Source organism: Pempheris klunzingeri, chromosome 8 (assembly GCF_042242105.1).
Source record: "Pempheris klunzingeri isolate RE-2024b chromosome 8, fPemKlu1.hap1, whole genome shotgun sequence".
Taxonomy (NCBI): domain Eukaryota; kingdom Metazoa; phylum Chordata; class Actinopteri; order Acropomatiformes; family Pempheridae; genus Pempheris; species Pempheris klunzingeri.
Genome location: NC_092019.1, coordinates 16,196,291 through 16,209,937, shown reverse-complemented (window position 1 = coordinate 16,209,937; position 13,647 = coordinate 16,196,291). Strand labels below are relative to the sequence as shown.

Sequence of the window (13,647 nt, the reverse complement as noted above, 5' to 3'; positions counted from 1 at the left end):
CCATCTCCTCCTCCTCCTTCTCCTCCTCTGTCTGCACACATTCTTCCTCTCATTTATTCTTTTGGTCTCTCCTCTGTCTGCCTACTTAACTTGAGACTACTCCGCTATCCTCTACCATCCTCCCCTCCCCATTCCACGCTCTTTTTCCCTCCCATGTTCCCCCTCACTGACTCCCAGCACTCCTTTCCTCTCTCCTCCGCTCTGCCACCCCTCTATAAAGACTCCCACTGATGGACCTGAACCTTCTGCCCAAGCCACATTCTGCCCCTGTTTTTTTTTTCTCTCCTGTGCTCCATGTGAAGAGGAGACCAATTAAAGTCCGTCTCCTCTCTTTCTTCCACTCCGTTGTACTCCTCTCTGTGTGTCTTCACTCAGACTCTCTGGGGTCACTAATTAAAACACTTTACTTTCTTTTCTCTTTACTCCACTTTTTTTTTCACCTGTTCACCCAACTTTCCATGTCTTTTGACTTTCCTATTCAGTTTTTTTTTGTTCCACCTGTCTGCTCTAGCCTGTCTCCACAGCCCTCTCTTCATCAGTCTCCCTCTGTCTTCATCTGAGCCCCGTTTCATGTCGCTCCATCACTCACATTCCTTTCCTCCATTTGTCACACAGTTCTATCCTCATTTACTGTCTCCCGCTTTAGTCTTGTCATGCTGTTATAATTCATTCAAAGTTATGTTTTCTTGATGTTAAATTTACCTCTCTTACTTTGTCCTACATCCACCTCCCTAAATCTTTCTCTCATCCTCTCTTTCTCTATATTAGTTTGTACACGGGTAACTCTTTGTACTGTAGCTGTCAGGAAGTCAGAATCCGCAGTCTGAAGGAGCATGTATTATGCAGCTCTTCTGTTCTAATGATGCCGTCTTGTCCAGAGCTGTTGTTATGCCTAAAGCCAGTCAACCTTGACCGAAGACGTGGTTGTGCATGTGCGCGCACGTCCGCATAAGGTTGTACACGCCTGTGTATATCTCCGCTGTGTAGTGGGAGAGTGGAAAGCAGAGGGAGTCGAGTTTATTTTACACTGAAATCCCCTCAGTGGTTCTAATTAGCATAAGAGGAATTGCTCTCTCTATCTGTCGCTCAACACAGCTTCCTTGCTGGTGTGGAAGAAAAGATGGAGTTGCATCTTTGTGATATATCAAATTCTAAAACATTCTTTTAAACCTGCACAACTTTGCTTTATCGCCATGTGTAATCGTTGTGTGTAATATTGATGAACTATCCATCTGCTGTAACTATCCACATTCCTTCAGGCACAAAGGAATTATAGAATACCTGTTATCTGTCGTCTGTCTCTCTGTCTCTCTCTGTCTGTGCTTAATCACCACCTCTCTTTCCCCTTCACTCATACATTACTCTGTGTAATCATTATGCGAATTAATGTATTAATGTCGTTGTCATTCTGCCCTCCAGGTTAACAGCAGGAGATTTGTCCATCCAGGTGAATCTGAATGACTACCTGGACATTTACTGCCCACACTACCCCAAGAAAGGGACCCTGGGCCCCGAGGAGCCGGAGACGCTGGCCCTCTACCTGGTGGGGGAGGCCTCTTTCCAGGGCTGTGTGGAGACCAGAGGGGCCATCAAGAGGTGGGAGTGTAACACCCCCTACGCTCCGTTTGGACCAGTGCGCTTCTCTGAGAAGATCCAAAGGTTCACCCCTTTTTCGCTGGGGTTTGAGTTTCTGCCAGGGCGCCACTACTACTACAGCTGTGAGTAGCGGATGTGTGTGTTTCTTTGTGTGTGTGTGTGTGTGGGCATCGTTTAGCCACGCTGGTCAGAGATTCAGTGCCAGTTCATTCATCAAAACATGCCAATGTTTGAATCACTCTGTTTTTTATTTTCAAACGAGCAACCACACAAAAGTTTAATACAACTTCTTGATAAAGAATAAAGTTTCTTGATTATTATTTTTTTAAAATCAGGAAATATCTGACCACTGATCTAACTTTAAAACTTACCAGTTTAAGATCCTCAGACTTGCGTCACACACCTTTCTGTCAGTTATTTAGATGAATTTATAGGCTATTTTCTGAAAGAATCAATGGCTTGACTGTGGAATATCAAAAAATGTGAAAACTATCATAATATCCTGAAGCCAAAGATGGCACCTTCAAATTTGCCCATCTTGTCCAACCAATGGTTACCTGAAGATTTTCAGTTTACTGTTATATGAAGCAAAGAAAAGCAACATATCCTTACAATTAAGAAGCTGAAACAAGGTGATGTTTGGAATTTTTGCTGGAAAAAAGACTTGAACCTTGAACTGAAATCTTTATTTCAAGGTCAAGCTTTGAAAACTGCTAAAACTTTGTAACATCCCATCCTTTGGCAAACCTAACCCGAGGAGTTAAACAGTGAAGACTGTGATAATGCGCTTCATCAGAATTTATTGTTGATAATGATTATTCATTTAAAGTAGTTCCATGTTCATTTTCTGTTGTTTCAAATATAAAGCTGTTGAGCTCTGCAGGCGACACTCAAAAAGTACTGATTTTCAATACCCAGCCCTGGACATGTGCTGGGTATTAGCTATGTGTCTTAAATATCCAAAATGTATTATTCCTTATTTCATTTTTAGCAAAGCTGTGAATATACGCCTCAGGCTCCATACACTGGCTGCCTAGTAAAGACAAAAGAGCCCAAAAAGACAAAAAGAGAACAGATGTAAATATTTGATGTTTCAGTTCATCAGACTGTGTACAGACACCTGTGCTGAAGGAGGCGGGATGGCCGGGCAGCCCTACATTTCCAAGGGATAAAAAGGTTGAGAGCAGCTTTAGCCAATGTGTTTTTTATGAGGCTTTGAGTGTTGGCAAACTACAGCTTATAGCAGTCATATTTTCCATAAATTCACGCTGAATGACATTAATTTGGTGTTTTCGTCAGCCTCTAGGCTGTAACACCATTTTAGTGATGGTTTCTCCTTTCCCCATTACACTTTCCTGTGCTCCTCTCCCTTCACTCATTTATTTCAAACCACTGGAGGGAGTAAAGGGAGGGAGAGAGAGACAGAAATGGCTGTAAAATCATTTGGCTTCTTTTTTTTTCTTACTTTTACAACTTCTGGTGTCAGTCCAGCCAAGAAGAGGAAGGACATGAAACAAGGCAGAGAATGAAAGAGTCAAGTGAATGCATGGTATGGAGGGGTGACAACAAAGAGATAGAGGGACCACAAAGTGTTGGAGGAAGAAGTGGAGATCAATACGGGACGACAGCGAGGGAGAAAAAAAAAAAGGCAGGCAGAGAAGCAGACGGAGGTAAAGAAGCGTGGAGGAGTGACAGAGGAAGAGAAAGAGCAGAAGATGGACACAGGCTGACAGTACAGGAAGGGAGGGGGGAGATGGGGAGAAAGGGATGAGAGAGGCCGGATGAGAAGAATCCACTCTGGAAAAAGAAAAGGGAGAGCAACAAAAGCAACGGAGAAAAGAGATGGATGAGACGAAGGGAGAGAAAGAATCTTTACATAAATTACTGTTGCGGTCCAAGGGACAATAGAGCATTGTAAGGGCATGAGAGAGTGGTTCCACACACACGCTAACACACACATGATTATATGTACACGCACACACACTGGGCTATTGTGTATTTTCAGGCCAGTTCACAAAAAAGCAACAATGGGTCACCCCCCCCCTAGTCGGGCCACATCGGGCGCAGAGCGATTGTGTGTGTTTTGTCCACATCAAAGATAAGGCGTAAAGTTGGTCCAAATGTCTGGCTCTGGGGTTTGTGTGGTGAATGGGCCCGAAGCACTGGAGACAGTATAATGGCATTAGCATGGGAGAACAGTACAATAGTATTAGAAACACTAATGGTATTAGTTGGCTCAGACTGAGCTGGGCTCAGCTCTTCCCTACAGCTCCCACAGGCTATGACATTGACAACCCACTGTCTCTGGGTCTCTCCCTGGCCTGCTGACCAACACCCACTGGTTCCACACGTCTGGATCCCCACAAACAGGAAACACCTTGACATCCTCTGATAGTCAGCTGCTCCTAACATGGAGCCATTTGAGGGGATGGTAACGTTAGCCCAAAGAGCTCAATGCACAGCAGCTTAACAAAACACAGTGAAGTCAATTAAAACACTTCACCACTTTGACAACAAATGTGTTGCATTTTTAAAAAAATGCCATAAATGAATAAAATTCAAGCAAATTAAGAACATATTTATGAATTGGACAACACAAAGGCAACAAGACATAGACAACATAAAATAAATATTGAACTTGGAAATAGCAGTTTTAAAAAAAAACAAAAAACTCAAGACACATTTTAAGACATGAACCACTCTACTTTGAATAATAACTTGTCTAATATGGGTTTTCAACAAAAAAGTTTTATACTTACAAATTTTTTAAAAGCACACTACTTACTACTTCTCTCACATTAAAAATCCAGAATCTGTGAATATGCAAATATTGTTCGCTGTAAAAGTTGAACTACTGGACACAAGATGTCTTCTACTTCAAGTCCATTATCAGTGTGCGCGTGCTGAAGGTTTTAAGTGTCCACATCAGACCTGTGCAAGCGGCGCACTCGACCACGACGAGCTTACAAACCAGTTGTGACGTCACAAAATCACGCTGGTGCGCACAGGTGCTCAACTCAGGTTTAAGGTGAGCTCAGAGGAAATTTCCCCCTCAAGCAGATGGTTGTGAAAACAGACTTCTCGGTCAAAACTCTGCACGTCCGGCACAAATGAAGCTCAAACATCCAAGTCAAGTAACAATTAGAATCGCACATTTGATCTGAATGAAGGGTTTGGTTAAAGTTGATGTCCAAAGGTCGAAGCTCTGGAAATGAACATCAGTAGCTCACCATCCAACAAATGCCAATACCATTTTTAGGCACGTTAGTTTCCCTCAGAAACCTCTGCAGTGTCGGCTCTCACATTTGTTGTGTACGACTTACGGTATTTTGGCATTTTCTGTATTTTGATGAAAACGCTTATCAATTTGCTCGTTTTTTTTCAAGCTGACATATGTGTTGTGAAAATGGTGATGAAGACAATGAAGATGTTTTCCTTGTGTTTTTGTGTTTTCTCTGCTCGACTTGAGCTCTCTCAGCCAGCGCAGACGGCGCCTTATCACATGGCCTCACTGTTATTGTGTGCTGTACCTTATCAGTTGAAATTACGGATTCAAAGTGAGACAGACTGTTAGCGATCATACACTCAGCTTGTGCGGTGGGTCCCTGTTGAGTTAGCAGCTGTTTGTGAATAATTCAAATATAAAGCCATTTAACTGCAGTTTCTAGGCAGATTTGCTTCCTAAAACTGACAGGTGATACAGCGGATGTTTGCCAGTTTTCCCATTGGTGCCATGATCAGTTTTGATATCAGAGCAGTTGCATTCTTGTATGGCTGCACTCTCAATTGCTTATTTTATTGTTTTTTTATCCAGTTGTGCAAATGAGTGTGAAATATGATTCCATCTGTGTGTGTGTTGTCTGTCGCAGAGGGAGACGGAGTGATTCTTTATACTACTATACCAGGCATTGCATGAGGTATTGATATGGTAGAAAGAGGAAAACAACCTGGCTGTTCTTTTGGCTTTTCTTGTCGTAAGGATTCTTAAAAAGTACCAACAGAGCCCTCAGACAGTAGATTTGATGAAAAGATTTCGTTCAGAATATGCAGATTTCTCTTATAGTTGACACGTTAGCATTTGAGCGCTACCTGTTTGTTGGGTTTAATAGATAAGCAGCATATTTAAAGCTTTCTCTCCCTTGTCTTGTTCTTTCTAGCTCTACCCACAGATGAAGGCCCTCCTCTGCCATGTATGAAGTTGCGTGTCACAGTGTGCTGTGAGTCCAGTGAGTACACTCCTCTTTTCATCTGTTCCTCCTTTCATGCTTCCCCTTTGTACACCAAGAGGCTCCCCTCGCTGCCTCTCTCTCTCTACTATCAGGGTGCTACAGCATGATGTTTATGATCCCCGCAACTCTTCCCTCTGCTTCCTCCTCACGTTTTGAATAACTCAGATGCTCCAGTTCTCCACTTTTATCAATGAAGCAATATGTAGCTTCAGCCCTCACAATCCAAAGCCGTATCTTTAACCTTGTAAGATGAGACTCGCTCCGTTTCAAAAACTGCACGAACTTCACTCTCCACTCAGCGTTGGCTTTTAAGCCTAATTGGATTGAGGGTTTTTTAAGCATTACTTCTCTCTAAAGCACATCTCTCTGCCCCCACCCCCTGTCCATTCTGTGCTTTTTTTTTTTTTTTTTTTTTATAAACCTCCTTGTCTCCCTGATTCTCCCACTCTCCATGTCTCTGTCCCTGTGTGAAATTCCCAGAGTTGATCTAATCCAGAGCGCGCCTGGAGTAATGTTAGTCTTCCAGTCCAGTGAGCTGCCCATTCCGGTCGGGAATGTTGCCCAGTCACTGTGGGAATCCCTGTACAGTTGTGTGTGTGTGTGTGTGTGTGTGTGTGTGTGTGTGTGTGTGTGAGAGAGAGAGCGAGAGAGAACATTTCTGCGTGTATGACCATTTTTCTGTATCTGTGCACTTTGTGTTTTTGTGCGTTCCTACACGGGTCTATGGGCCTTTGCATGTGTTCTCTGGCAGTATAATTTGTAGAAGTGTGTGTTTGTGTGTGTGCCCTCATATTCGTGCCTGAGACGTCTGTCCCAGTTCCCATCCCAGTCCTATCTGCAGGGGGCTTGTCATGCTGTCCCAGGCTGAACTAACACACACTTTTTCCTGGAAAATTGGTCACAAGGTTGTGTGTCTCTGCTCTGTGTGTGTGTGTGTGATAGACCCATTCACTAAATTCCTACATGCCATCCAACAAATACCTCCCAACGATGCCTCTTTGATTAAATTTGCAGTGTAAAGGGGGAAAATATATTAAAAATCAGAATAAAAGGAACCACATCCGTCTCAAATGAGTTCTTAAATGCCATCACTGTTCCGGCGCGAGACGGGGACTAATTTGCTGCGTTATTACCAGAGTGAAGGCTGATGACTTTTTTTATATGTTAATTATCCTGCTGTCATTAATTAGAAATACCACAGATAGTTGTTCGGTGAGAAAATGCTAATGTAGTCTTGACCTTCTGACAGTATTTCCTGATCAGCATATCTGAGCGGAAATATTTATCTAAAATATTTGAAGTCACCTGGATAATGCATGCTGGGAGACACATGCACACACACTTGACTTTAGTGTTAAAGCCTTAAAGACTTCTACCTGTAAAGAAGTATGTACTGTACTTTCAAGTACTGTTTCCTTTTCGCTTTTTTTCCCTCTCTCTCTCTCTCTCTCTCTCTCATCCTGTTCCTTAACCAAAACTAATCCCGACTAAATTTCAGGATCTCCCTCTCCTTGTCTTTCACCCCCCCCCCCCTCCAACCTCCCGCTCTTTCTTTCTAGTCTTCTGTCATTCCTGAAGTGGCACTAATCCTCCCCTTCTCTCTGTCTCCTCAGCTCTCTCCTCCCTTCCTCATTTTTTATGATCTTTCGCTACTGGAGCAAAACTAATCTAGGCACCATCCATGGCAGTCTCTTACACTTCCTCCTCCCTCCCCCCTTGACTCCGCCCTTCCCCCCCCCCCCCTTCTCACCCCACCTCACCCCACCTTCCCTGTGTTTCGCTATCTCTTTGTTGTATCTCCATATACACGATACAGTTATTCGCCGGCTCCCCTCTCCCCGTTTCTGCGCTCCGCTCCATCTCTGTCGTGCGCATGCTGTGTGGTGAGTGCGTTGGGATGAGAATACATGAGGCCGGAGAGAGAAGAGCGAATTAGATGGATGAGAGAGGAGATGAAGGAGAGTTGGAGGGTCTCTCACTCTCTCCCTCTCTCTCTCTCTCTCTCTTCGGCTGTCCATTAGTGACGGTTTACCACAGCTGTTGTTGTGTTGTTCCCTGTGGTAACACCTCACATACTCTCCGGTTCCTTCCTGTTCAGGTTCCCTTTTATCTGACAGGTAGCATGGCAGCAGGGCGCCCCATGCCTGTGTACTCTGACTGTGTGTGTGTGTGTGTGTGTGTGTGTGTGTGTGTGTGTGTGTGGCCTGCGGTGATGGCAGCCTCTTGTCCTTCAGCTATATCTCATCTCTTATCTAAACTTCAAACCGTACTCCCTCCCTTCTTCTCTCTCCAAACTTTTTTTTTTCCTTCCAGAAAGCAGCCCGTGTCATGAAAACGTAGTTCCATGTGGGGATACCCTGTTGTGGGCGTTTGAATTAATTATCAGTGAGCACACACACACCTGCCTTACACTGGTCTGAAGGACAGAGTGGTGACAGTGAGAGGGTCCGTCAGGTACGCTGTCATTGCTCCAAGGTCAGCTGCCGCTCGCCAGTCCCTCGGTCTCCTCTCCAGTGTGTGAATGTGTGTGTTTATCGCCTTAATTTAACCCAAGAACATAACAAACCAGGCAGGACAGATTCAGTCCTAATGACACCCCGTGAGTTTGTGTGCATGCACGCGCTCATGTGTTCACCTGATGTTACTTGTTTCCCCATCATGGTTGTTGCATTTTAAAGGATCCTATGTTTTTCTGCAGATCTGGTGTTGTTGTTTTTTTTTTTGGCGTAGTGATTTGATGCTTATTTGAACACAATGCTGTCACGAATCACGCCAGAGAAAGAGCTTCGTTGAAAGGTGCTTGAGCCTGTGTTGCATCAGAAAACAAGGCTCTGAATCAGCATCAGCAGACTGTGTCATGTGAAATCTCGGGCACCCTGCAGCCCTCTATTGCATCTTTCAACGGCTCGCTTCGCCTCTCACTCCATACTTACCTTTTTTTTTTTTTTTTTTGCTGCAACTTCTCTCTAAAACTCTTCCTGTTGTGTTTATCTCTCTTGTTCTCCTTGTCGCTCTGCCTCTCCGCCTTTCTCTTCTTCAGCCGTCCTACTGTGAGAAACCATTATAGACCAACTTCTCTCTCTCTCTAATTGATTCCCTTTCTCTCTCCGTCTCTCTTCCCTTTTTCTGTCATTCTCCCGCTGTGAGCAGTCCATTGCATTCATTTCAGTTTGCAGAGCTTCACCATTTTCCCCAGTTTCTCTCTCTTTTTTTTTTCCCATTTTTTTTTTTCGAGATTTCTTACATCGCTGCTCTCCTTACCCCCTCCACTCTCTCCCAAATACCTTTGTACCCTCTGAACTCGATACACACAAGGACAAAACTCAGACATACACACACACCGCTTGCCCAACCGAGCTCTCTAGGATTCCAAACTCGAAACTCAGAATTTGACTTTAACCGTTTTCGTCGATTCGCGCTTCTCGTTCGCTGTTGTTTTCACAGTTTTTGCCTAATTTTTCACTTTTAGTAATGTGTCTACAGTCAGGGGTGGTTAGCATTAGCTCCTGCGTATGTAAAATGGCGGCACGAGGGGAGAGGTGGGATGGTGGAACAGTGTCTGTCTCTGCAGTGGCGCGTTCTGCCGACTGGAGACACACACGTGCACGCGCACGCACGCATGCACACACACATACGCTGGCATGCACACCCACACACACAGTCACACATTTAGCCATGGTTATGCATGTACAGTTACACATGCTGCATATTTCTGACTGCAGTGCAGAGACGGTCTGTTTGTGCAGTCACACCACCATGGACGCCATTTTGTGGCGGAGCTCACCATGACCAAAATTATGATGTTGACTCAAACTAGTGTTCTCAGCGTCCAGTTTCCGCACAGATGATGTGATTAAAGCCGGATCAAAACACACACATCACACACAGCCGGGTAAACACAAGGCATTTAACATTTTAGTTTCAGAGAGCGGCGTGGCGTTACACACACGGTAATTGTTCTTAATAAATTGTTCTTAATAAAGTGTTTTTTCTCCAACCAAGTAAATCAGAAGTGTGATTTACTTATTTATAATTGTCATTTCAAGGAAATTATTTTTTAAAATACATTTGCCGCATCCAAAGTATCCGCAATACAAGCAGTCACTAATCAAGAAGTTAAAGTGATATAACCAGGGTTTTTTTTCTCTTTGTTTTTTTGTCATTAATTTCATTAATTGATTTAAAATGCTTTGATTAAGTTATACACGGTTCTTGCCTGTCTTTTATCAACGCAATTTAAACATTAAAGGACGGTTAAATAATTAACATTCTTTGGTCATTAAATTGCATTTAAACACGGGTTGATTTTTTTCCAAATTAAAAATGAATTTTTAGGTTTTTTTGTCGTGTTTTGCGACCGTGCTGCGGCACCATTTCAAGCAGGAAATGTTTGTACGGAAAAGCAAAGCAAACAGAAAAGAATAAAACTCATCTACTTAGAGTTCCAGCCACACACACCAGCTGAGTGAGAGGCCCAGACCCAGCATGCTATTTAATGCTTCGTTAACCCCTAGATGGTCGTTAGTTGTACAGAACCTGCGAGTAATTTAGTGGCTCATGTCTGTCGGAGTGACATGTTGCTGCAGAGACCTGTAGGTACAAGATGGATATTAGAGACACACTGTTTCTCTGCTAAGCCCTCATTTAATAAATCCTTTCTCCCCTCGTGTGACTCTACAGATGAGCTCAGAGTGTCCCATTTCCTCTCTCATAATCTCAGTCAAGCACTGTGGGATGTGGATAGGTGGTAGTTTTCCTGGAGACATCAATACACGCTTTGTCTTCCTGTGTGCGTGTTTGTGCATGCTTGTGTGTGTGTGTGTGTGTGTGTGTGTGTGTGAGAGATAGAGTCTTTGGGGTTGCAGTGTCAGAGATGGGTTCAAGGCCATAGATCAATTTAATAACAGCTGCAATTTTGCAGCCTCATCCCTGTTTCCTGACCCTTCTGTCCGCTCTCACCGATGTTACACGTCGGTTCCCGTCTTTGGAGAGGTTTTAACCGTTTTCCGCTTTTCAGTCTCACTACCTGTATTTATTTTTTTTTGGGGGGTCTTTTTTTCTTCTTTTTCTTCACCAGCTCTCCCACCCCTCTCTATCCCTTCATCCGACCATCCCTCCATCCTTCCCTCCATTATTTCCTTTTAGTCCACCCCCTGCTGAGAAAGTGACGCCCAGACACAAACATCCCCCCCCCCCCATTCCTGTCTCTCTCTCTCCCTCCCTTTTCTCTCTGTCTGACCTTGTTTCAATCTTTCCAACCTTCTTTTTTTCACCGTACTTTCTCACTCGGGTCTCCACCGCTCTTCCTTTCATCTTCTGTCCACTTCTTGGTTTCGCTCTGTCATTTTGAATTTTCTTGTGTTTTCCCCCCCTTCTTTTTCATTTCCTGTACCCCCCCCACCCCCCCGTATAATCTCGATCATTCTTACTCCTCCTAATTTACATAACACTATCTTTTCCTGTTACCATGCTTCTCAAGCTCTTTTTTTATCCGACCTTTACAAGAATTTGCATAGGGGACATATTTAGGGTTGGACAGCCAGTCAGTACTCATTTTTCATGGCGTTAGGCTTTGAGTAATGGTAAATACCTTCCCCTGGTCATTTGTCTGTTTCTTGCTCCTTTTGTTCCACAAAGCAGTAGCTTTATTGAGAAAGTTAAGTATGCAAAAATGACTAATCAGCAACTTGTTTCTTCGCCTCAACTTTATCTAAATCTTCTCTCTCCTCTGCCTCTTATTACAGCATCAGAGGGTTCAAAACAAATACAAGGTGAGACGCAACATTTTTAACCCAATTTATTCCTATTCTTAGGCGTCTCTGTTACATATGTACATTATCATATGTCATGTTTTTTTGTCTGACAAGTTGAAGCTCGGTTTATTTGGCTGTTGTTTGCAAAACAATATGGCACATTATCTGTGAAAATGAGAACATGCACAGAAATAGAGCCTTAATAGAAATTAGTCAAATGGAAACTGCTGAACATGGCCAAAACTATCTGGACACCCAAACATCACACACATCAAATTCTAAAACAATGATCGTTAATGCTTTTCCACAACATCCTTCTCTCTTCTGAGAAGTTCTTCAATAAGATTTTGGAACCTGGTTTCAGAGATTTGCTCCCATTCCATCAGGATCAAGAGCTTTAGTGATGTAGGGCGATAAGGTCTGACTCGCAGTCTGCATTCAGTTCATCCCAAAGGTGCTTGACAGGCTTTTATGCCAGGGCTCTGCGTAGGCCAGTCAAGTTCTGCGCCAACACAGAAACCAGTGACCTTCTACAAACTGTTGTCACAAAGTTAGGAGGCACACCACTGCATATGATATCATTATATTATTACTATTATTACTTTAACATTAAGATTTTCCTAAATTGGAATAAAACCGCTTTGCCCAAAATATTATACCACATATTTGTCCATAGACTTTTGGCCATACAGTTTATTTCACACACAATGTTTTTTTCTCTCTTTCAGAAACTGTACCTCGAGGTAGTGTTTGCTCATTGAGGACAGCCTCACCTCCACTCCTCCTCACCCTCGTCCTCCTCCTGCTGACCACCTGACATCCTCAGCCGTCCTCGCCACTGACCTCGCACCTGACCTCCATGGGATCGGGAGATATTACTCAGACGTTCAAGTACACAATGCAATCTATGCTCGGACAGTGAATGACACAATGCAATCTATGCTAAGCTACTGCAAATGACACATATTACCTTGTGGCTGTTTACCTGTGAAATTCCAGACAAAATCAGGTGTCTTCTCCAAATCAGGGCCACAGTGACTCAGGGATTGACACACTGAATAACAATGATTCATTTCTCGTTATTTTCTTCTTCCACCTGTTGTGTAAGTTGTAGCACAGTATATTACATAGAGAGCTAGGCTTAGTCATGAGGCTCAAATCCAGAAGAACAATGAGATGTTTCTCAATGTTTCTCCTTCTGTTTCTTATTTGTGTTGTATTTACTTCTTGTTGAGAACCTGCCTCCAGTTAAAAAAGTGGCCAAATAAGCATCCAACTGTACATTGTGTCTCAGGTTGGAGGTCAACACTTAGCTGGTGATTTTTTTTTTTTCTTTTATACTGACAAATGTTCAACTGCCTTATTTGCATATGAGTAAAATACACGTGTTAAACTTTTGTAATTAATTAGAATTAATTTGGAAATAAAGGCCTTTTAAGAGGAAATGGGGAATATTCTGGAATAGTCAAACAGGACTGCTGCGCCCCCTACTGGGATTCAACTGGTTTAACTGGAATTGGACTGGGTTGGCCATAAAGTCGGAAACTGGACACTAGATTCTGGTGCTGTATAGTAATATTGGGACCTTGGACAGAGTTTGTCCTCTCCGATTGGATCCCTTGTTGTTCTTCCTCCCAATTCCTCTGTCTGCTTTAGAATAAAGCGCAGAACAGAGGAGTTTATGGGTAAGCGGAGAGCATCCACTCATCTCGCTCCACTGTACACACTGCGGACCACTGAGGGGGCTGATTGGTTGATGCTGTTGTTGACCAACCAGGTGTACAGATATGCACATATGCTTTTTTTCTGTTGTTGTTGTTGTTATTGTTTGGTTTGGGTTTTTTTATGCAGAATCTTTGATTTTAGGTTTTACTGTATAGTTAATATATTCTGCAAAATTAGATATATCAACTACATCATTCAGTGTTTTAGCAAGCATTGACTTCTGATAATTAAGTGCAAAAGTCTGACAAAAAGAAATACCCTTCGCATACACAAACAATCATTTATATTTTGGATATATAATGTATTTACTGGTATATTTTAAATTTGCTCTGCTACAATGTAGT

At 43.0% G+C, this 13,647-nt stretch overlaps 1 protein-coding gene across 1 annotated transcript in view; it reads left to right on the top strand.

The window, feature by feature from the left end:
* The window catches only part of LOC139205400 (ephrin-A4), a 32,071-nt gene extending 19,322 nt beyond the window's left edge, over positions 1-12,749 (top strand). Inside the window, exons 2-5 of the mRNA XM_070835607.1 lie at positions 1,420-1,718; positions 5,754-5,822; positions 11,570-11,596; positions 12,307-12,749. Of these exons, the coding sequence (XP_070691708.1) occupies positions 1,420-1,718; positions 5,754-5,822; positions 11,570-11,596; positions 12,307-12,395 (484 nt within the window). The 3' untranslated portion in view covers positions 12,396-12,749. The remainder of the gene's footprint in view (positions 1-1,419; positions 1,719-5,753; positions 5,823-11,569; positions 11,597-12,306) is intronic.
* Positions 12,750-13,647: the final 898 nt, after the last annotated feature.